The sequence below is a fragment of the Polypterus senegalus genome, chromosome 17 (genome assembly GCF_016835505.1).
Source record: "Polypterus senegalus isolate Bchr_013 chromosome 17, ASM1683550v1, whole genome shotgun sequence".
NCBI classification, from domain to species: Eukaryota; Metazoa; Chordata; class Cladistia; order Polypteriformes; family Polypteridae; genus Polypterus; species Polypterus senegalus.
The window spans coordinates 75099927-75124863 of record NC_053170.1 but is presented as its reverse complement, the minus strand read 5'-3'; the positions used below and the strand labels follow the sequence as shown (position 1 = coordinate 75124863).

At 36.5% G+C, this 24937-nt stretch overlaps 1 protein-coding gene across 1 annotated transcript in view; it reads right to left on the bottom strand.

The window, feature by feature from the left end:
* yars1 (tyrosyl-tRNA synthetase 1) overlaps positions 1–24687 on the bottom strand; it is a 33691-nt gene extending 9004 nt beyond the window's left edge. Inside the window, exons 1-8 of the mRNA XM_039739528.1 lie at positions 24545–24687; positions 23724–23814; positions 17410–17556; positions 6646–6821; positions 5919–6048; positions 5634–5714; positions 1629–1721; positions 1208–1343 (exon numbers count right to left, since the gene is read on the bottom strand). Of these exons, the coding sequence (XP_039595462.1) occupies positions 1208–1343; positions 1629–1721; positions 5634–5714; positions 5919–6048; positions 6646–6821; positions 17410–17556; positions 23724–23768 (808 nt within the window). The 5' untranslated portion in view covers positions 23769–23814; positions 24545–24687. The remainder of the gene's footprint in view (positions 1–1207; positions 1344–1628; positions 1722–5633; positions 5715–5918; positions 6049–6645; positions 6822–17409; positions 17557–23723; positions 23815–24544) is intronic.
* Between the last annotated feature and the right edge of the window lie 250 nt (positions 24688–24937).

Genomic DNA, 24937 nt, shown 5'->3' with positions numbered 1-24937 from the left:
TAATAATGAGCACTGCTTTAGTGAAGACTGAGTAGTAGAGACAGTGTGCAGACTACAAGAGAAGATGTGTTCTTTTATTAGGAAGCTTGCACAGCCAAAAGGCTCAAATCTTTTTGATTAGTTTTTTAAATTATAGAAAAGGAACAGGATACATACATTTTTACATTATATCATATCTCAGCTAAATAAGCTTAATTTGCAGCTACATGGCAAAGATCATACTTTTGCAGGCCAAATGACCACCTCCATCTCCTGATGAAGCAGATCTTCAAGTGAAGATCTTAGACATGCTAAAATTAATAAGTAACACAAGGATATTCGTATGAGTGACTTCAAAATGGTTTCTCAATTCAAATGCATTAGAGCAACTGCAGTGCCGCTCCTCACAATATACTCCTCCAAATGCATAAGTGAATCACCACTTTCTTCAATAAACATTATTAAAAGCCATAATAGTAAGAGATTACCTAATGCACATCTGGATCAGAGTTCACATTGCTACAAATGAACATTCACCTCCACCAACTACAGATCTCTAGGACTTGGACTGTGTCTGGTTTGTCTGCCTCCTTTTCAACAATCTGGCAGTGGTTCTACAATTAGCTGAAGGATAGATGTTGTTGATTTTCATTTATGTTAATCAGTTTCTACTTAGATGTATTTGAACAAATCTGTATTCTCATACGTGACAGTTATGTATTTTGCCTTGTAGTTTGTACTGTATTTTCAGGTGGTGATGACAGATTAGCCATCTAGCTCTGTGAAGACAATTTTTGTGTATTGTATTTACCTCATTTTGTGACACCCATTGCACAGCCAACCTACCTGAAAGGGTGTCTCTCTATGAATTGCTTTCTTCCATTTTTTTCCCCTACAAAGGTTTGTTTCTTGTTTTCTTAGGCAGTCAAGGCTATGGGACTGTGAAAAAACAAGGCCTGTAAAAGCTCATTGAGGCATTCCTTGTTAGAGCTGGGCATGTTGTTCTTGCTGTTGTTGTCTCGTGTCAACGCACTACTATTATTACAATCACTGAATGATGAAGTTTACTATTAAAAGTTAGGCCTACCTAATTAACTACATTCTGGATTATTGTTAAATAATGTGATTCAATATGGTGTTTACAGCAATGAACTGGTAGTCAGTGACTAAAATGCAAAGAAGTCTGTACATATGACTTTTTGGGGGAATGCCTATATTGTTAGCTTACCAGAGTGTAGAGGAAACAGGACATATTTAACGAAGGACAAGACTCCATTATTCTCAACATTCCCTGGTTCACAGAATGCCTTCTTTAGTTTCTTCTTTAGATCTTCTTTTTTATCAAGAAGGTCAATTTTTGATTCCTGTAATCCACAAAAAACGGCAAATGATCGCATAATACACAATGTTTACCAAGATTATATCAATGTGAAAACCTTGATGATTACATTTTACAGAATATATATTTTAAAAGTTTTTTTATTAAATTTCCCCATAATAAGTTACTTAGTGATATGTTTGAAAATATATTGAATCTTTTCTGAGTGACTAATATGCCTTTTATATACTTTACTAAGGAAGCAGCATGAACTCTACATCTCCACCCAACCCCACTATATCCCACTAACATTCTTAGGCCAGAAATATACCTCCTCTGAAGAGCTCATCTTCCCTCCAGTCAGGCCAGGTACCATTGGGTTCATGAGGTGAATACGTTTGGTGTAACCAATGGAAGGTAGGTACTGCAGTAAAGAAAAACAAACAAAAAAGGAAATAGTTACAGTGGACTAATGGGCCAGTGGTCAAAACAAAGCCCTCAAAAGAAGAAAGTCTTGCTGCCTTGTTCTTGTTTTGTGATTATTTTTGTACTGGACTTCAAAATTAGGACACAAAAAAAAATAAGAGAGCACAGGAAGAAACCTTCATATTACTCATATTATATATAAAAATATATATATATATATATTTTTTTAATAAAAATACATATAAATATATATACAGTATATATAAATATATATATATAAATATTTAGCATCTTCCCTGCAGCATGGAGGTGCACCGGATTCCCGTAGGGCACAATGGGAGATGGAGTTCGGCTTCACAGCCCTGCTGGGTGCCATGGTTACCATCATGGGATGCTGCAGGGAGACACAGGGATTTTTATTTTCTCTGTAGCCCGGAAGTATTCCAAAGTCACAGGGACGGAAGAACAGAAGTACTTCTGGGCTAAAGAAAAAATATAAGTCTACATCTGCCCCAGAAGTGCTATTGAACCACATGGAAAGAAAGACAGCGGCACTTCTGGGTCAAAGACTATTTAAAGGGCTATGGGAAACCCAGCAAGCTAAGCCGGAGTTGGGAGGTAGAGTGACGGAGCTGCTGGGAGGAGGGGAGGATTATTGTTATTATTATTGATTTGTGATTTATGGTGGTGGAGGTCCTTGAAAAGCACATTATATTCAAAAAGAAGAAATTAAAAATATTTCTAGTGCTTTTAACTGGTGTCTGGATGTTTTGTCTGTGGGGTTTAAGGAGCGACAGTGCCCTCTAGTGTCACTATAATTATATATTATATATATTAATATATATATATATACACAGCAAAGCCTATATTAGAAGCCTAAGAACACATCTTAACCAGGGTGCCAATAATTGAGGGCACTATATATATATATATATATATATATATATATATATAGCCAACACCCAAACCCACTCACCACAACCTACCCCTGCCTGGATACTTAAAAAACAAGGAAGGAATACAATTAAATTTTATGAAATACACACATCACTGTCATGTCCGAGAGGCCCACATGCCTGGCAAACAAAAAAGGTTTCTATATTTGAGTCAAGTTAACTGTTGGATTAGCTGACAAACAGTATTTTATCATAAGGTTACTGTCTTTCCAATTTTTCATGGTGTGAGAAGGAACCCCATTGATTCCTGCAGCTGACATTTCAAACATAACAAGATTGTAAAAGGAGGACTTCCATCTCAAGAAAGTAACAAATTCAGAGTTCTTCCACTGGGAAACTTTAAGGAGCTTTGCTGCTATTGTGGCTAATGAAGTAATGTACTGATGATGAACAGAGAAGGAAAAAAGAAGAGAAATCTTAAAAAAAGTAAAGTAATAGGAGAGCAATGAATAGAAACAGATAAGATAGAGGAGAATGCCAAAGCAACTGAGGCCCAAAGAATAGCAATGGCGGGGCATTCCCAGAACATGTGGAGAAAGGTGGCCTGTACATAAAGGGAGCATTGGTGGGAATCAGGAGCCAAACCCATTAGGAAATGCTTTTTGATGGTAATAGTAAACTCTATGGACAATATTATATTGGATGTGTTGATGGTTAGAATTTTTTGAGGAATTTTTTATGTTTTTGAAAATTATGTCCCAACACGATGGCATTAAAAAGGGATAGGTTGTGCTTCATTTCTTAAAGACTAGGACAGCTGTAGTTATTCATCATGAAAGAGGGCATTCAAAAGGGAGATGCATTTAGTGGAAAACAAGGTAGTCAAATAAGTAGTCAAATAATGGATGATTGGGGGCTGGGGTCTTAAGAACAAACTTAATCTTAATCTATAGATAAAAAAGAAAGAAAAGGAAAGTATTGCAAATTTGTCTATCAAAAACTGGAAGGAGGCAAGCATGGTTCTATTAAACAAATCGTCGAAGGGAACTGATGCCTTCTGAGACCCGAGCTGGATAGGAGATAGGATGCCCACCAATGTTTACAGTACTATTGCAAAAGACTGGTGTGAGGGAGTGCCAGCCTAGAATGGAGTCAAGGTGCTTTTCTACATTGTGCCAAACTCTAGAGCGTAATTTATAAAAAGATAATAATTACTTACTCCCTTTTTTTTTTTAAGACTTAATAAATGCCACCTGCTACAAAGGATGAGTGCAGACAATACTTATGTATCTTAGTAGCCAAGATGGAGGGAAAAGTGGAGGCTTTAGCCATAGAGAGATTGGATGTAGGACATATGCCTAATAGCATATACCACTTCATTAAAAGGAGCTGATGGCTGATTTGATCTGGCACCAAAAGGAAGAAGGTGGGGAAGAGGAAGCATTGAACTAATAAAATTTAGAGGAGGAGCAATATTCATTTTAGTGATTGCCAAATGGGACTGAAAGGAGATAGGGAGGTTATTCCTGGACATCATTGACTTTCTAACATCATTGAACAAGAAAATTTGACCGCACATAATCAGTAATCAACGGTGTAATGGTTATTCCTAGATATCTGAAAGTGTTAACAACTGGAATAAAGGAAGGAAAAGATAGAGATTTACAAGCACAGGATTCGCATGTGTGAAATATTTGTTAATATATGGGGGATGTCAGAAGAAGCATTTCCTAGATAGAGAGAATGTCATCGGCATATAGGTATACCTTGTGTAATGTATTTTGCACCAAAGTTAGCAAAAAGGTATTTGATACACATAGAGTGACTACTAGTGACTCTAGTGAAATTATAAAAAGCAGTGGAGACAATGAACAGCCCTGCCTAGCTCTCCTGAACATACAAAAGGAATATGATGAATCCAAGTTTGTTAAACCTGAAGCCATAGGATAGGCATACAACGATTTGATCATGTTAATAAATATAGAATTAAACTCCATTTCACTCATAACTCTCCACAGAAACTTCCAAGTGAGAAGAGCGCTGTAGGGGCTTGTTTGTTTGTTAATTTATTTTTATTTTTAAAGTTCTTTATGTTTGAGCACCACTGCACCCCTGTTGCTTTTCAAATTAAATAGAGTTGGCCGGTTCCAAGCATCAACTGGATGATAACATACATACAATACCGCAAGATAAGCACATTAGTGAGTCTTTATTGTTTGTTAATTTATTATTTTTATTTTTAAAGTTGTCAGTCAGTCATTATCCAACCCGCTACATCCTAACACAGGGTCATGGGGGTCTGCAGAAACACATCCCCGGGCAGGGTGACAGCCCACCTCATGGCACACCCAAACACGAAGCACACACTAGGGACCTTTTAGGATCACCAATGCACCTAACCTGCGTGTCTTTGGACTGTGGGAGGAAACCTGTGCACCCAGAGGAAATGGGGAGACACGCAAACACGGGGAGAACATGCATGTAGGGAGGACCCGGGAAGCGAACCCAGGTCTCCTTACTGCAAGTGCTTTTTTTTTTTATTATGTTTTTCTCAAACAATTTAAAAAAAAAAAACACACACACAAGGGCGAACTGTAGGTGACTGCCAGCATTCTTTATGTTTGAGCACCACCACGCCCCTGTTGCTTTTGCAATTAAATAGAGTTGACTAGTTCCGAGCGTCAACTGGATGATAACATACATACAAGACCACAAGACAAGCACATTAGTGAGTCTTCAATGTTTGTTAATTTATTTTTTATGTTTAAAGATGTGGTTTTTTTATTAGATTTTTCTCACAGAATTAAAAAAAAAACTTTATTTTCCTCCCGGGCAAAGCTGGGTATTTCAGCTAGTATGTAATAAAACGAAAAGCTATTAACTTTGTTAAGAAGCTTATGAATTCTGAAGCTGAGTACCCTCTTGTTAACACTGTTTAAAACTAAATGCCATGCTTTCTTTCTAAAAATCAATCATTTGAACAGTGGTTAATTTATGATGTGATCCAAACATACCTTTTCAGCAAAAGTAAAGATTTTCCTTTGGTCTACTCCTCCAAATTGGGCATCCACCTTTAGATATTCTTCATCCAGAGCCTAAAAGTATTAAAGACTAATTCAGCAGAAAACTTTGACAGGTCTTTCCAAAAAATATGAAGATTTATTTTTTATTACAAAAATATTAAAGTACAGTTCATTAACTTCCAATTGTAAAACAAAAAATATTACAAAGGTAATGTACATGGGTCTACAAACTAGTCAAATGTACATTGTACGGAGCTAAAGGCAGCTGTTTCATACCTGTAATCCAGGGTACAGCAAACCACTCAGAAGGGGATGATCCACCTGCTTCACCACTTCAGCACCAGCTTTTTTAGCATCATGTTGAGTTACTGATGAAGAAAGTTTATAGACATCCAGTGTGTATTCCCTGCATGGGAGGAGAGGGACAAGCTGAGTCAGGATGGATTACTTTTAAGCCTACATTTTTACAGAGCACAGTAACATCTCAGCTGTTAGGTGAAATTATAGTTTATTGCCTTTCCTATGTAATACATTATTCTCCGTGTTTCATTCCAGTGGCAGAGCTGTGCTTTGAAGACAGAAGATTTTAGCTTTATTTTACATATTCACAAGGCAAAAGAATTACCCTAATATAGCCATTTTTAAATGTTATATTTAAGATTTATTCTGCTGTGAATTGCCTACTGTTAAACTCTTACCTAAATTACTATGGAGATGAGAAGTAGAGTGTGTTTTGTTATTAGACTTTGCTGTTGGCCCCTAATCCCTAAAGGTCCTTCACACTTTTTCTAGTAAACGGCCGCACCAGGAAGCAAAGGTTCACAGTGTATGGAATGCTTTCTCTACTACTTTTTTTTACTTCTTTCAGTCAAGACACCCTTTAAATCAGTATTACAAGCCAGTGCATATTCAATTCATATGTACTCAATGCCCAGGTACTTCCCCTGAAACAACATTATGCCTGCTGTAGATGGGGATATCCAAGGATAGAAAAGTGCCTTACCTGCTGAGTTGGAAATCTGTACCCCTAACAAACTTCAGCTTCTCCAGGGGGACACCAATACTCTCCAGCATAGCTTTGATCACTTGCTCATAATACTTGGTCCTTAACTCCAGCAGATCCCATGGTGCCTTCATATTGTCAAGATAAGCATGAAGATCAGCAAAAAGGATGGTAACCTGTTAATGAAATAGAAGTAGAACATCATTAGGCAATATTATACTGAGATTTCACAGCAACACCCTGAGCAACACCCTGCGACTACTGCAAGTGAACTCATACTCTTTGCCTATATACAGTAAAAACAATTGCTGTAAATTTATCACATTTCATGCCTTCTTGGCATTTGCAAAACATACTTACAAACATTTTACAAAAAAATATTTAAATTACCTCTCATTTTATTCTTAGTTTACTTGCTACAGCTTCTCCTGAAAATGCATTATCTTAACAGCTTTAGTTTAATGTTACATTAGTTCCACCTATGAAACTAACATCTGCTAGAATATGTTCACATTAGTATATGTAGGTTAATGTGGTATACTCCTTAATCCTCCTTCCATAATCGACTATTCCTTCTATATACAGTATACTTCGCAAATTCTGCCCATGTCTGTACCAAAAAAAACTGTACTGCATTCAAAGGGAGGCATCTAAGGGGTGTTACTCCTCTGGTGTCTGGGGAAAGGGGGCCAGTGTTTAAAAGGCTAGCGCAGCTTGCTACAAAGCAGAACCCAAAGTGTAGAAAAACACTGTCATTGTCTCTCTCTCTCTCTCTTTCTCATTCATTTACTGGGAGTCCCAAAGCTTGGCTGTTATTGCCCATCTCGACACGAACCTTCATTAGTTACCTTTATTCAAATCTTAGGTTCCACTGCAAAATACTGTAGTATATATTAATATTAAGACCTCATAAATCAGAACTACTAAATGAAGTTTAGTTATGTTCACTGTCCTCTAGATGGTGCTGACAACATTCCAGAGTTCCTGTTATTTTTACGAAATATCTTTGCTAACAGCATTGATCCCACCGTGCCATGTCAAAGTCTTCTGTAGATGTTCCTCTGTATTGCTCCCTACCTCCCTCAACTATTTTACCTAATGCTCCAATCAAGTCCTTTTTGCCTCATTCACTACTAATCTCTTTTTTTGTACAATTCATTCACATCTTAGAAGATGGCTCACCTTTAATAGTACACAGATTTGTCAAATCTAGACTTTTGATGAGATGACTATGACCCTGATATCATAAAGCTCCTAAAACTGTTGGCTTTACGGCAAATCAAAACTGGCGAGTTTATGGTTTCACTAATTATAAACAAATCCGGCCTTTCCTTATGCATCACTAATAGTATGTGCTTGCTGTAGCCAATAGTCTATATTGTCTGATTACTTACATGGTGAACTGTCATTATGTTGTACTGTTAAAGATTATTATTCAAAAACTGAAAAATGCAAAAGTTTCAATCTTCTCAAATATTAGTATGCTACTAAAGAAGCCTTATGTTGACTATTCTACTTTACTAATATATAGACTGTTCCTCCCATGTCATTAATTCAGGAACATATTCAGCAACTAAATAACAAATATTTCTTGAAGATGATATTAAGCTTTATCTGAAAATCAGTTGTGGGTGATATTGAGCATAGACAAGCATAATGTAGATAGCTGAAAGCTTTGTAAAACCAACTGAACTGCATATAGAAATATCAAATTCAACACATGAAAGCTGTCCCACTTTATTAAATCTGAAAGCTTGCAAAAGAAGACCATTGCAAAACCCTGACCATATTACTTGCCTCCTCTGATAAAAAAATACTCTGTCACATCTTTCATTACATTTCTGATGTATTATTGTAATTCTAATATCACTACTTTCAATGGTGTTGCCCCATCCTATCTGGCCAAGTTGCTGGTTCCATACACACCAGCTGGTTGTGCCAAAGTCTAAGATAAAGACAAGGGGTGATCGTGCCTTTGCACCTAAGTTATGGAAAGCTCTGCCAATTGAAATTAGGTCAGCTTCTTCAGTTCAAATGTTTAAATCTAGACTTAAAACAAACTTGTTTTCAATTGCTTTTAACTGTATATGAGTAACTCTGGTATCAATCTTATTAATAATGTATTAATTTTTTTACATATCCATTGTTATTCTGTAAATTTTTTATATTCTAATCGGTTCTTTTAACTTATTTGTTTTAGTGTTTATGTAATTTTTGTACTTTGTTTTACCAATTTATTATTGATATTTTTTATTTTTTTATTTTATTGTACAGCACATTGGTTTTACACTTATGGTGTTTTAAAATTGTACTTTATAAATGAATTTTGATTTGATTTGATGATCCCAAAAGCACTGAAAACCTAAGAATATTGTAAACTTGGTCGTTAATCTGTGAGGGTTTCCTGTAATCCATCATAACTAAATCATGTTAAATCCTTCGTAATCTATGTTCTCCCCATCCCACTCATTAATTGCTAAGAGCTCTCTACACTGAATAACTCTTCTGTCAACTGTAGTGACAGACAATGGTCACTAGATATTACATTCATATTTATACTTGAGATGATACAGGTTTGTATAATATTACGTAAACAAATTGTTAAGTTAATGTAAAATCGTATGTTAAATATTACACATTTGATTGATAATATTTCTATTTTCTTAAAAAAATCTGAAGAATCTGTGTTTTAAGGTTGCCCCTAGCTTTACTTTCATAGAGTTGCTCTTGCAATTGGTAAAGGAAAGAATCTGGAAGATAGAAAAGGAAAGGAGAAGAACAGGGGCTTATAGGTTTGGGGAGAGATAAAGACTACATTCTCAGAAGAATATTCATTGAATTCTCTAAATTTCAATCAGCATCTCATGAACCCAAGATTTCCATAAATCATTGCTAATACCCAAGTAGATTTTGAGTCTTGAGTCTTACCTGCAGTAAAATTTCTCTACACCGAATTTACAAGTTATATGCAATCACTAAGAACTTTTCATGGATATTGTAACAAAGCTGTATAACAGCACTAATGAGAAATTAATTTATGTCAAATTAACAGTGTGTCTGAAGGCAAGAAATGGGTTTGGTGGTGGACAATTATTGTGGATAGCTCCTTCACACATACCTATTGACATCTATAATTAACAATTCAACTCAGTACATCAACTACCCCAAAGCATGATGGAACAGACTGAAAGCATATATACAGTTATATGGAAAATACACTGATACTGCCTTCTTAAATTACCAAGTAGCATTTTTATCTTATCCTTGCTGTGCTGTGATATCTATGCTAAACAACAGCAGGCATACCCCTGCAAAAGAAGAGCTATGGAGGTTGTAAACGAGAGATTTCTTGATTTTAGGTCAGAGATATATACAGTGCCCTCCATACTATTTGGAACAAAGACACATTTTTCATTGATGTATCCCTCTACTCCACAGTTTATAATTACAAGTCAATCAATTCAGATATGATTCAAGTGCATATTGCAAACTTTAATTTAAGTGCATTTGCATACATTTCAGACACATTATGAAGAAATTATAACACTTTTTCTACACGGTCTCCCCATTTCAGGGCACCATAACATTTGGGACATAGCAATGGCAGGTATATTAAAGCAGTCATAATTAACATTTTGTTGCCTATCACTTGCATGCAATGACTGCTTGAAGTCTGCAATTCATAGACGTCATCAAGTGCTGGGTATGTTCTTTGGTGATGCTTTGTCAAGCCCCTACTGTATCCAGTCTTCACCTCCTACTTTTTTCAGGGCTTGTCCCCTGATATTTTCTCTTTAGCATATGGAAGGCATGGTCAATTGGATTTAAATTGTTTGACTGGCTTGGCCATTCAAGACTTTTCCAATTTTTAGCTTTGAAAAACTCCTGTGTTGCCTTAGTAGTATGTTTGGGACCATTGAGTATTACTTGTGTTTGAGGATTACTTGTGTTCTGTTCTGTATATTGCATTGTATTTAACCCCCCTTTCTGACACACCCCACACATCCAAACTATCTGGTAAGGGGTCTCTGAACTACCTTTCCCAAGGTTTCTTCCATTCTAATTCCCTACGAGGGTTTTTTTTTAAACTCTGATACAGGTTCATTGTTGTCTTGTCTGTCCACAAGACCTTTATCCAGAATTCTGTATGCTCTTTTAAATACTTTTTTTGCAAACTGTATTCTGGCCATCCTGTTTTTGTGGCTAACTAGTGGTTTGCATCCTACAGTGTGGCCTCTGTATTTCTGGTCATGAAATCTTCTGTGGATATTAGGTCTCTGATCTGTCACATAGGCGTTTGGGGCTTTTTCTTTACCATAGTGATGATCCTTCTGTCATCAGCAATGGAAGTCTTCCTTGGCTTATCAATCCCTTTGCGATTATTGAGCTAACCAGTGCATTTTTTCTTCTTAATGATATTCTAAACAGCTGATTTAGTAATTTGTAAGTTTTTCTATCTATAATGGTTTTATTCTTGTTTTTCAGCAGATAATGGCTTCTTTGACTTTCATTGGCACAGTCCCTATCCTTATGTTAACCTCCATAGCAATAGACTAGAGCATCAATTGGGCTGTAAAAACAGTAATAAAAATATTAATCTCGAGTGTCACTCGTGCAACTATATAGACATATCTTGCATATGACCCGAGGATAACTCTGTAAAAGTAAAGTAAAAATTAAAAATGTATAATGGTGATTGGTCGCGTCCGATGCGAGAGATGGACGTCTGAAGTGAAGCTCCGCTAGCAGCGGTGTTATTTTTCATATTATTTGCTTATTATCCTGAGATATCCTGCATTTATTCAACCCAAGGAGACTGCTACAGTATATATGTAAGCATATATAAACATGGCCAGCAAGAAAGGGGGTTCGAAAGAAAAGAAAACTAAAGCTGCACCCAAGCCAAGATCAGCAAGCCCTAGCTCAAAATACGGCCTTTCAGAGAGAGACCTGGAACAGCTGGGCGAAAGTACAGACTCTTCGGGACCAAGGTCCGCTACATCGTCGCCGGCTGAGAGTGAAAAGGGGAGCGAATGTACGATCGGGAGTGCAGATCTCGAGAGCTCGCTGATCGGAGAACACCTGAAACTGGAAAGGGCCTTACAGTCCGCAATCTCAATTACTCCACGCAAGCCGGTAATAGCAGGGGTACTGGCTATAGTAGAGCCTGACGCTTCACCTACGGTACAAGAAAGCACAATTAAAATGTCTAAACTGGAGGTGATGCTCGCTGAGATCGTACAAGATATAAAGAAAACCGAGAAGGCAAATGAGAAAGCAAGGGCAAAGGCACATGAGAGCTGAAACAAGAGCTGCTGGAATTGAAACAGGAATGGCAGCAAGCAAACAAAACGCAACGGCTGATGCTGCAACAGGCAAATGAAAGGCTGCGACAAGAAATGTAAGTGGAAATGCGACAGGTGCTGGGTAAAATTGAAACGCTTACTGATCAATTGGAGGATCTCAAGGAGACATTCACGACTAGGATTGAATTAGCGAAAATTTAGCTACCAGTGCTGAAGAAAAGCAGAAAATGTCAGCTCCGAATGCAAAAAACTCGGAGACAGACTGGCTGCTTTGGAAGATGGAAGTAGAAGGTATAATGTCAGAATTGAAGGTCTGCCTGAGAATCAGAAAGTTCAAACCCGTGAAATTCGCTGCTGAACTTTTTCTAAAATAATCGGGACGACTTTAAAGCAGAATCTGAGATAGCAGCTTACGCGCGCGCGATCAAACACCGTTAGACCCAGACCAAGGTCTTTTATAGTTCGTTTTGAACGATTATCATTTAAGCTAGAGGTGATGGCACTCCTCAGAAACAAGGAAGATATTACATTTGAAAATAACCACATTCGATATCTTTCCTGACTTCTCTCCAGCAACAGCTACTAAACGCGCAGCCTTCTACAACATCAAACAGCGGTTACGGCAAGCCAGCGTCAAATACAGCCTCTTGTATCCAGCAAAACTTAAAGTGGAATGGCAAGGTCATTTCTATGTCTTCGCTAGCAAGGAAGAAGCAGAAAAGGAATTAAGAAAGCTGATCCCGGACTATTCTGATACATAATAGTGAGTCATGGCGGTAATGATAAAGCAGGATTAATAATCTACTGTCTGATCTATTCTTTTAAAATACGGGTTTTTATCAGCATATATTCTCATTATTACTTAGTATTACTAGGGCTATCTGTTTATGTTTTATTGTGCTTAATTACTTTTTCTTTCCTTTTTTTCTTTTTCTAATTATTTCATCTCTACCCTAAACGAGACTGTTCAATATCATACCCTTGGTTTATTGTTATTGCTATTACTGCATTAAGACTTGTTATGCTTATTTTGGACACATCTTTAACACCATCCCCTGGGTTTATTATCTGGGTGTATCATCTTAATGCATTAAAATTGCTGAAGACTATATATATATTTTAAGTGCAAAATTCTTTTTTTTTTTTTTTCTTTTTAAAGACTATATTGGTAACAGATATCTCTACCTTTTAACCCTAAAGCACCACTGAATTGGGGCTTGTTTTGCTTTGGACGTGCTCTGTCTCTGGGTATGTCAGAGGACTGGGACTGTGAAGTGGGTTTTAGCCTCACTTGGGGAGGCAAAAAAAGGGGGGAGCGAAAGAGAGCAGGCATGATCTATACCTAATCTATCCTATTAATCTTTATAATTATAACTACAACGTAATAATAAGCTGCATGGCAACAACTCTAGGAGAAATAGGAAATTAAGGCCTAAGCTGTCTCACTTCCAGTTAAGACTATAAAATGACATCAAAAACTCAGAATCAGTGTCTCCATGACGGGACAGTTAACTTTGTAAGCTGGAATGTTAAAGGCCTGAATCACGAATTAAAGAGAAAGAGAATGCTAATATAGTATTTTTACAGGAGACCCACTTACTAAGCAAGGATCAGTTCCGGTGCAAAAGACTGGACTGGCCAAATGTTCCATTCTAGTTTTACAAAGAAAACTAGAGGGTGGGAATTCTCATACATAGAACAGTACCATTTGTAGCATCAGATGTAGTATTGGATCCTGAAGGGAGATATGTAATGGTCATGGGAGACTTATCTAACTGTAAAATGATTTTGATAAATGTTTATGCACCTAATGTTGATGATAAGGAATTTATACAAAATTTATTTGCATCCATTCCCAATCTGAACACTCATAAAGTTATAATGGCTGGGGACTTTAATTGTGTTCTAAATCCACTTTTAGATAGGACTTCCTCCACAGGGGAACGGTATCTAACTCGCAAAGATAATTACAAAGTTTATAACTGATCACAACTTATCAGACCCTGGAGGTTTTAAACCCAAATTCAAGAACATATTCTTTCTACTCACCAGTACATCATTGCTACTCAAGGATTGATTACTTCTTTATAGACAATAACTTCTTGCCTATGATTAAATCTTGCAAATACGATGCTATTGTTATTTCTGACCATGCACCTATGATCTTGGAGCTAAAATTACTAAGCCCCATACACTCACTCCGCAGATGGCGCTTCAACCCGCTTCTATTAGCTGACGAGAATTGTACTGAATTTATATCCAAACAAATCAAATTCTTTCTAGAGACAAATACATCCCCGAGATCTCTGCAGGAATACTCTGGGAAACTCTTAAGGCCTTCTTAAGAGGACAGATTATCTCATATCTTTCCCACAGAAATAAATCCGAAGCCAAGAAAGTAGCAGAGATAAAAAGCGAAATTACTAAAATAGATGAAGAACATGCCAGACTACCAAGCGAGACTCTACATAGGAGGAGGCAGGCTCTACATTCAGAATTAAACCTCTTGACAACTAAAGAAACTGAACAACTAATCTACAAATCCAGACATCATTATTATGAACATGGAGAGAAAGCTAATAAGCTTTTAGCTCAACAAATTCACAAGCAAGAAGTGCGCAACGCAATCTCGGTAATCACCAACACAAAAGTATAATGCACACTTTCAGAGACTACTATAAATCCCTATATACTACTGAGTTTAAAGAAGACAATACACAATCTAATGCATTTCTGGATACATTACAGATACCACAAATAGACGCTTTTAGTGTGGAGGAACTTGATAAACCTCTGGCGTTATCAGAATTACTAGATGCTATAAAGTCACTCCAAGGCGGAAAAGCAGCAGGCCCTGATGGCTACCCTGCAGAATTTTACAAGAAATTCTCCGCTCAGCTAGCTCCCCTCCTATTAGCAACATTTACAGAAGCCAGAGATAACCAATCTCTTCCACAAACCTTTCGCCAAGCACTAATCACTGTCTTTCCAAAACAAAATAAGGACTTATTACAATGTGCATCATACAGACCAATTTCACTTCTGAATAACGACGTTAAAATACTCTCTAAAATCATAGCCAGAAGGATGGAGAAAGTGCTCCCTCGGTAATATCACAAGACCAAACTGGATTTATTAGGGGCCGACACTTATCTTCAAATCTTCGACGCCTGTTTAATGTAATATACTCACCAACTAAATCAAACACCCCAGAAATATTATTATCATTGGATGCAGAAAAAGCATTCGACATGATTGAATGGAAATACCTTTTTACTACATTGGAGAAGTTTGGGTTTGGCCCAAACATTTGTGCATGGATTAAATTACTGTATACTAACCCAGAAGCTTCAGTTTGCATCAACAACATTTGCTCAGACTACTTTAAACTAGAACGTGGCACTAGACAAGGATGCCCCTTGTCACCGCTTCTTTTTGCGAGTGCCATTGAACCACTGGCAATGGGATTAGCAGAGAACGACTGGAACAGAAAATCTCATTATATGCAGATGACATGGTACTGTATATATCAGACCCAAAAAATTCTGTGAATAAAAGTGTACTCTTTCCAGTGAATTCTCAAGCATATAATATTAGTTTAGATACCCTACCTTTTATCATTGCAGAACAGTTTAAATACCTTGGGGTAAACATCACAAGTAAACATAAAACTCTTTATCAACAAAATTTCACCGTCTGCATGGAAAAAATTAAATAAGACTTGCATAGATGGTCAACACTTCATCTCACACTAGCTGGAAGAATTAACACTGTTAAGATGAATATTCTTCCTAAACTCCTTTTTTTATTTCAAAACATCCCAATATACATTAATAAATCATTCTTTAGGCAATTAGATTCAACAATAACCTCATTTATTTGGAATTCAAAACATCCACGCATCAAAAGAGCGACCTTACAAAGACAAAAGGAAGAAGGCGGCATGACTCTACCTAACTTCCAGTTTCATTACTGGGCAGCAAATATACAGGCGATAAGAACCTGGACACAAATAGAAGAACATACACAGGCTTGGACCGCAATAGAAGTAAAATCCTGCAGTACTTCTTTGTATTCCTTGCTCTGTGCTCCAATAAACACACGCTATCGGCAATATACGAATAACCCAATTGTGCTCCACTCACTTAGAATCTGGAACCAATGTAGAAAGCATTCTAAGACGGAGAAGCTTCTATTTGTGGCACCTCTGCAAGAGAACCACCTCTTTCAACCTTCACAAACATATGCAGTTTTTAATATCTGGAAAAAATTTGGAATTAACTTGCTTAGAGATCTTTATATAGACAACGTCTTTGCTCCCTATGAACAATTACATTCCAAATTTAACATTCCAGCTACACATTTCTTTCACCATCTTCAAATCAGGAACTTTGTTAAACAGAACCTTCCAGATTTTCCTCATCTTCCACCCTCGTCTATGCTGGAAAAAATATTGCTCAATCTCAAGGACTTAGACTCCATCTCTACAATATACAAAATCATTTTACAATCCCTTCCTTTCAAAGATCCAAGAGGACACTGGGAAAAAGATCTCTCAATTAATATATCAGAAAAGGAGTGGAAAGTAGCAATGCAGAGAATTCACTCGAGCTCCATATGCGCAAAGCATACAATTATACAACTCAAAATTATATATCGAGCACATCTGTCTCACTAAAACTCTCAAAATGTTTCCAGGGCATGATCCAACCTGTGAACGTTGCAACCAAGTCCCAGTCTCACTAGGTCACATGTTCTTGGCCTGCAACAAATTAACATTATTCTGGACAAAAATTTTTAATTACCTTTCAGATAGCCTTGGACTCACAATCCCTCCTAACCCATTAACAGCTGTGTTTGGGGTTCTTCCAGAGGGGCTTAAAGTGGAGAAAGACAAACAAATTGTGATTGCATTCACTACACTTTTGGCACGCAGACTTATTCTGATAAACTGGAAGAACCCAAACTCTCCTCTTTAAGTCAGTGGGAAACCGATGTGTTATATTATTTGAAATTGGAAAAAATCAAATACTCAGTTAGAGGATCCGTACAGACTTTTTTCAAAACATGGCAGGATCTAATCAGTAATATTTTAAAAATAAGTTCATGAAGCATAGAGAATTTATTAATTTAGGTATGTTTAAAAGCTGTAAAATTTTTATGCCGTTTGGCTTGCTCTCTCTCTCTCAAGGGTGGGGATCGATCTATTCTTGACTCTATTTTTCTTTTTGTAAAAACTTGATTGCTTTGTATGGAGTGCAATAAAATTAATAAAAAAAATGTATAATGGCTGTAAAAGTACGAACAGCATTAATGCCGAGTGATACTCCAGCAACAGTATAGGCAATGCTAGGAAGAAAACACCAAATTATCCTGAAAAACAGAAAAATGGCAAAGCAAAATCAGGGCATGATAATGTACAATTGTCCTGTGTCTGACACACTTAACAACAACTCACCTCACAACCTGCCTTCAGGAAGTCTGCAATTTTTGACATTGGCACAAAGTAAGCAACATGTGGCTTTCCTGTGGTGGCTGTTCCCCAGTATATCCTGAGATCTTTCTCTTTCAAGATTTCTTTCAACTTGTCTTCACCCAGTACTTCCTGAAAGCGAACAGAAACATCAATGACTACAAGTTGATCAGAATACATGTACATGCAGTAGAATATTTTTCTTTATAGTTTGGCAAATACTTGCACTGCATTTGAATTTCTTAAACATTATAAGATTTAATCACAGTCATCAATGGTTTAATTGCCATTTTACACCATTTTGCACCACATAATCTGTATATTATAGTATATTCAAAGACTATACTAATTCTTTGCATATAATTTTGTATTACACTTTAAACTACATTGCATTTACAATAATGCATAGTGATCGATTAAAACAAGTAGTTATTTTTTTGACAAAGTAAAGTCAGCATTATTAAAACTGCTAAGACAACTGTAGCAGGAACATACATTATAAAATAGCTTCTATTAATCTTTAATCAAGAAGAAAAAGAGATTAAAATGCAAGAAACATGCATTAACAAAAATGTAATTGTTTGCTATAATTTGCTTTACAATGATGCTTGAAGGAAACATGATGCAAAATATGTCATTTTAAAGTTTTATGACACATTATACTTTACCCAATAGAACAGATTACTTTTACTTAAAAATGTAACCAGCCCTTGTGTACCAGTATATTCCAAGCCTAATTCCTCCTGGTTAATCAGTGTCTTCTTCAGGTTGCAGGGCTCTTGTTCAAAGCTGCTGTCTTTTCAAATTAGCCAATTTTACTGACTTATAAAATGTAAATGGAGACATCTTTTGCTACTGTAATTATTTGTTCTACCTCTCGCAGGTTTTCCTAAAATAGAATATATAATTTTGCTTTGTTTTATTCGATTTGGCACATTTCCCAATCAGGAGTTCTGCAGTTTTGTTTGGTCAGATATACAGGTTATGAGGTCTGTCTATTAAATAACAAGACTGTATTTCTATCTCTTAAACAAAGCAGTAAGAATTGATTCTGAGCACTTGCCATTCAGGTTTAAACCTGTCCAAACTCGCACAACAAGCGACAGCACTCTCTACTGTTTAGTTGATGGTCAGTCACCGTTTCATGCAGTTGTGTTTCTCCTCGTGCGCCGGAATCCTGTCAAGTTTAAAAGTGGAGCAACGTGTCTGTTTGAAATTTTTAGTAAAATCGAGCAAAGCGCCAATGGAATCTTTTCAAATGCTTACTGAGGCTTACGGGGAAGACTGCATGTCTCGTGCATTTGTGTGTTTCTCCTAAATTAAAATCGGTGTGTAAACAGACACCTTCTAAGTCAATGGATGAAGTAAAGAAGTAAAGAAGAAAACGTCCGAGGTCTTGAAACAGCTGACAGAAACTGGTCTGCTTCATGCCTTCGACCTGTGGAAGCCAAGACTGCATCGGTGCATAACTGCGAATGGGAAAAAGCGTTTGAATTGTTATACAGATGTTATATAGATAAAAGGGAGTTATTGCGCCAGTCTCGTTATTTAATAGACAGACCTCATACTATTTTAAAAGTCACAATAAACAGGCATGTTTTACTGCAATAATGCCCAAGTGAAAATTCATTAAACTCTGCATGTATATTACAGTTAACCCAACTTAACATACAGAGTTTCAAATGTTTCATCACAAATAGGGAGGGGTTCAATAAAGGGGACAATCAAAAAAATCAGGACTTTTTTCCAGTTTTAATGTCATATCAATGATTCAACTATTCAAAAAGTCATCCACTGAAACCACAGTGAACCACAAATGTGTAGTATAACTGCACAGGAGATTTCCAGGGCTTTATCTGCTAACTTGAAACTTAAGGACCTATACTCTTTTGTGAGAAGTATTGTACCTAGCATTTTGGGTTACTTGTGCCTGTTTGTTGGTTATTGTTTTCTATCTTTCCTCTTCCAACTAATTTTGCTGCTCCATGCTACCAGATCAAGTACAAGAATGAGTGAAGGGAGTTAAGTTGGAAAATATAGCAGTAGGCTGTCAGTTTCTGTTGATGAGAAGTGCACTGCTTTCATAGACATTATATTATAATATCTTGTATACTTCTGTCGTGGGCTGGTGCCCTGCCTGGGATTTGTTCCTGCCTTGCACCCTGTGCTGGCTGGGATTGGCTCCAGCAGACCTCCCCATGACCCTGTGTTAGGATATAGAGGGTTGGACAATGACTGACTGACTGACTGTCTGATCTTGTATACTTTCCACATAAAATTATTAGTATCTGTGTATCAGTTTGGCTGACACTGTTAACTCAAGGTAACAGAAACTGAAAAATGTGTTCAATTTCTAGCCCATCACCAACTGTGTGAAGATTGCACATTTTTCCCTTTGTCTACAGGAGCTTTCTCTGGTTACTCTGGTTTACTGTCAAATCTCAAAGATATGCATGTTAGATTAAAATGTACTTTTACTAGTACCTATATTAATGACTAAGGGTGTGTGTTCCCTGCATCAAATGTTATTTCTGTCTTGGTACCTATAAGGTTGGACCTCCAGCTTACTGTAACCATGTAATAGATCAAGCAGATTCTAAAGATGGATGGACACTTGTATCTTGCTGATTTCAATTTGTTTCCATGTCAGCAGAAAATTATCTGCCCACTCATACTCTAACAGCAAAAGATACTGTATATGAGCATTTTATTCTGTATTTATTTAGTGATGAATCTCTACTTTTATGGACAGTTAGAATTAAAACATGACAATATGTAGCATTTGTGATGCAAATATTCACATGCCAGCTGGGTTCCATCATGACAAGCCCTCTAGAATGATGCTACATTTATGTAATAGCAGGGAATAAAACATCGGAGTCAAAATTCATGCATCAATCCAAAGCAGTGAAGTAAAAATTAATGAAATTTTGAATACATAGTACTACTGATACAAATTAAAATCTAGATTTTAAGGCCTTTCAAAAGTTCCATAGAGACACTGGGCTATTATTTGTGGGGGCATAAAATCAAAATCATTTTAAATGGCCCTACTTAAAGTGAAGGCTATATTCCACATCAGTGATTCAATGAAAACAACAGATGGGTGTGGTGTGATGGTGTACAACAGAAAAATGGTTATATATGTCTACGTTCATAAAATTTTACATTTACAATATTTTCAACGTAATTTAAAATATAGGCTTAATGGACTTTCAAGAATTAAATTGGGGAGTCACAATGGAAATACCAACATCACAAAAAACACACAATACTCCAAAACAGCCAAGTGAAAGTTCTTTGTATATTTATTACAGTTGACTCAACTTAACATAGAGTTTCAAACATTTCATCATCAATAAGGGATCAATAAAGGGAACAATGAAAAAAAATAGCAGTTCTTCCCAGTTTATATGCCATATCAATTGTTCAATTATTCAGCAAGTCATCCAGTGAAAATACAGTGAACCAGGAAACACAATTAAACAATGCATATGATACCATCTCAGCTTAAGTTACCACACTCCAATTATTGAATCTAATCATACACAAAAAGAACAGATTTTTAACTAATAACGGAAGAGAAACCGATAGTTACCAGTGAGATAGTATAGGTGACTGATGGAACACTTGCCAAAAAAGTATGTACAGTATGCTATAGCAACCACTATTTTTATGAATGCAATTTGAAAAGGGATGCATACAAAACTACTAAAAGAATACTAAAACCAGTATTAAAAAAATCATATTATTTACTTTGTATATCGTACATTATATGCAGCTACCTACACCCTTCCATCAAAATAAGCAGGTTTAAGAATGTATTTATTAATTGTACTCTGTTGTTGCTGTACTACTGTCACTAATCTGTATGTGTTATGCAAGCAAGTATTTAACCGGAATACTCAGGATATTGAGTTGAACTTATTTCATTGAATTCATTAAGACTGTGACAAAGGGCAAATTGAAAAATAACTGCAGTCATCCAAATATTAGTGAAGATAAATATTTTGATTAAATGTTATAAAGATTTTCAAAGTAGTCTTTTGTGGCATTGGCAGCTCACATGTATATGATTATGAGTAACATTCCCATTAACTTATAAAATATACCAGGGCTATAAAATATAATAAGGAACGTATGAAAGTTTGTGGTTTCACTCATCAAATTCGAGTCCTTATAAGAAAATTGGTTATCATTCTCTGTGACTTAAGTTGAATTTCTTAAATGTAAAAAAGTTCAACGAAGTAAGTGGTCAAACAAATTCCAAGAAACATCCACTGTGCGTGGGACAGGTATCAGAAAATATGTGTATGCCCTGTGCTCTTCAATTAAGCAGGTTGTGCAACACTGACTTGGACAAAAATTCTGTTTTGTATGCTAAAATAGCTGGGATTTACATTTGCTCTTAACATTCAGGGTATTTACATGAGCTTTAATAACCTAGCTATTCAAGGAAACCAGGTAGTTTACACATGTCCATTGTACTCTGTCATCTGTTTTACAGACACTTCCAGCAGAAACAGATGGAAGGCGATGAAAGCAAATGCTTGTGCGATCGCAATATGCCTTCTCCTGATTGAAATAACCATATAATAATAATAATAATAACAACAACATTTATCTTGTCAAGGTGAACATATAATGCTAAGCTCAGCATGAGTATTTCAAGAGCAATGTTGGGAGTAACACGTTAAAAGAAACATGCTTTACTTTTTAAAAAGTAAGAAGTATCAATACAATGGTTATTTTACTGAAGTAAAAATACCTGTCATAATCCCAATATTACTGGATGTAAGGCAAGAAGCACATGACCAGTGCACTGATCAATCTGTAGACTTCAATCTCAAAGCAAAGCAGAAAAGAGTGTGCTGCTTGAAATTCAGTAACAGAAACATATTAATAAAATGTCAGTTTAGTTTTAACTGGACTGTTTGCTAAAGATATGTTGAAGCAATGTGATCAGGTGACGAAGTGGACATTGTTCATATCATGATTCATCTGTGGCTCAGTTTGGGGATGTAAAAAGAAGATGGATGCTATTTACTTCAGAGCGTATGAAGGACGAAGTATATACATAGGACACAAGAAATGTATCACAGACTTCATGTTTGTTTTCAGATACAGGGTGGCTGATGATGATGTTTACACATGTTTGCACAGTTTAATTGCAGCATGTTTTTGAGACCATCACTAACTCACAAAAAGCCTCATCTTTTGTACCTACATAACAACATACCATATGCAAGTACATTATAATAATTTAAAATCACATATATTACTTAGAATTAAATGAAACCATGTAAATCACTTCCATTCTTATATTTTTAGGTTACTCTTCTTAATTAAAAGTAAAGTTATTTAGTTTCTTCTTAACCCATCCTCCCATTATCAAATGATAATTTGATTTCCTAACCCACTTTGCCAGTTCAGTTTTATAATCAATCAAAGTAAATTCCAGCAGCACAGAGCTCAAGGCAAGAATGAATCTGGGACAGGATGACAGCTCAATACAGGGCACACTGACACACACACACACACACACACACATACAAATACCTACACTTATCTATACAGAGAGTTGCCAGCTAAGTTTGTATGTGCTTCTTTGGAATGTGGGAGAAAACCACAGCTACAAGAGGAAAAACACAATCACATCAAGGGAGAACATGGAAAAATGGTAATACTAACTATCACATCACTATACCACTTAGCTCTGTCCATCCATTTTCTAAACCCGCTGTATCCTTAGCAGGGTCAAGGGGAGGCAGGAGCCTACCTTAGCAAGCACAGGATGGAATGCTGGAACAAACCCTTAAGTTCCTTTCAGTAAAAACACATAGTGCTATTATAATCTTAACTAACTGAAACTACTGTATAGCACATTGTGCTTATAATTGTGTCAGCTTATTTCTGACCAAATAATTACATTTGAAATGAACAGTCAGTCACAAATTACTGTCCCAGGTGGTCAGGTGTGCTCTGCGAAAACAGCAGCCTTTGTTCATCAGGAAATGTATACTACTGAAAGAATGACTTACAAAGAAATATGGGAATATTCTTTACAGATACAAAACGGAATGAACACAATTCTGACATTAAACTGAAACTTTTGGGCTTCTGGAAAAGCAAAAATCTAGAATGTATGCTATTATGGGTGTCACAAGAAGAGCGAGTTCAAATACCAGATGACGCTTTGAAATCCACTCCCAGGTCTCAGAACGAAACTTACCTTGACTTCCCTACTCTGGACAGTTTAAACATCACTTCATACATTTTTGAAAAGAAAAAAAAAGTACCTGCAGATTTCTGGTGATGAGATGAAACTTTTCTTCTGTGTTCATCTTGTTTTCTGTCCACAACCCTTACACCTTAGTGAGCTGGAAAATTCTAAAGGAATAAAGTGAAACAAGTTTGCTTTCGTTTTTCTTTGAACTATGTGTCTTCCATCAAAACTTTTTAATGCTTTGATGACACATCAGAATCTACATATACTGTATAGTCATAAGTATTGTTTTATTGTAATTATCCAACTACAAATCAGACACACAATAAAATTTACACTGACAAGAACGTTATCAAGAAGAAAGCTGAAATGTCATTACTTGCACTATTAATTACACAAGCCTATAACCTCGTCATCATAAGGATGTAAAAATAATTAAATCCATACCTTGTTCCTATCAGTCTTTCAAGTACGATCACGAAGACAAGACGAAATACAAACACCAACACACAAATAATGCGTCGTCCCTTACATTCTAGAGGTCAGATTATTTTAATTGAGAGGGCTGAATCACATTTGGATTGTTGGTACGCTTTTATTTTTATCTCCTGATGCCATTGATTCATGTGGAGACTTAACGTCGTTGTTAACAACGGGTGCCAAGACATTTTCTTAGGATTTGATACGATCAGAGGGTTACCAGAATACCATTCATTCATACGGAGAGGAAGAAATCTACCACGTTAAACAATTCATGCTCCGCTCTGCTGATTCATCTGCTTTTTGGTTTCTTTCTTCTCGTCTTCTCTACCACACCAGACTGCGAAAAGTGCCCGTTTTTTACTCATATCACATTTCCTAATTCTAGCGTATTCGGAAAAGATTGCAACTTACCGGCAACACCGCTTTCCTCGTGCTGTATACGGCTCTGTCACACTGTTGCATCAGAAAAAGTCACGGATTGATTACTTAGTCTGAGCAATGAAACCACCTTGTCAAATTCCGATAGCATCGATTGACGAGATGGAGGAGGAAGCGGAAGTATTTCAGCGTGTAATGTCGACGTGTTAAATACGCGCTTTGTTTTGAATTGAACAAAGTGGAGTGAATGGTTGGCGTTGTGAGATCTCAGTTTTAGTTTTTCAAACTGACATGAAGTGTAGCCGAACATTAAGGACGGTCAGCAAGACTCTAAAGGAACGTTTGGTTTTATTTGTGATCGACAGCGTAGTGTGTGCACTTTTATGGGAAGATTGATTAAAGACAGAGGGTTTCACTTTAACTGAA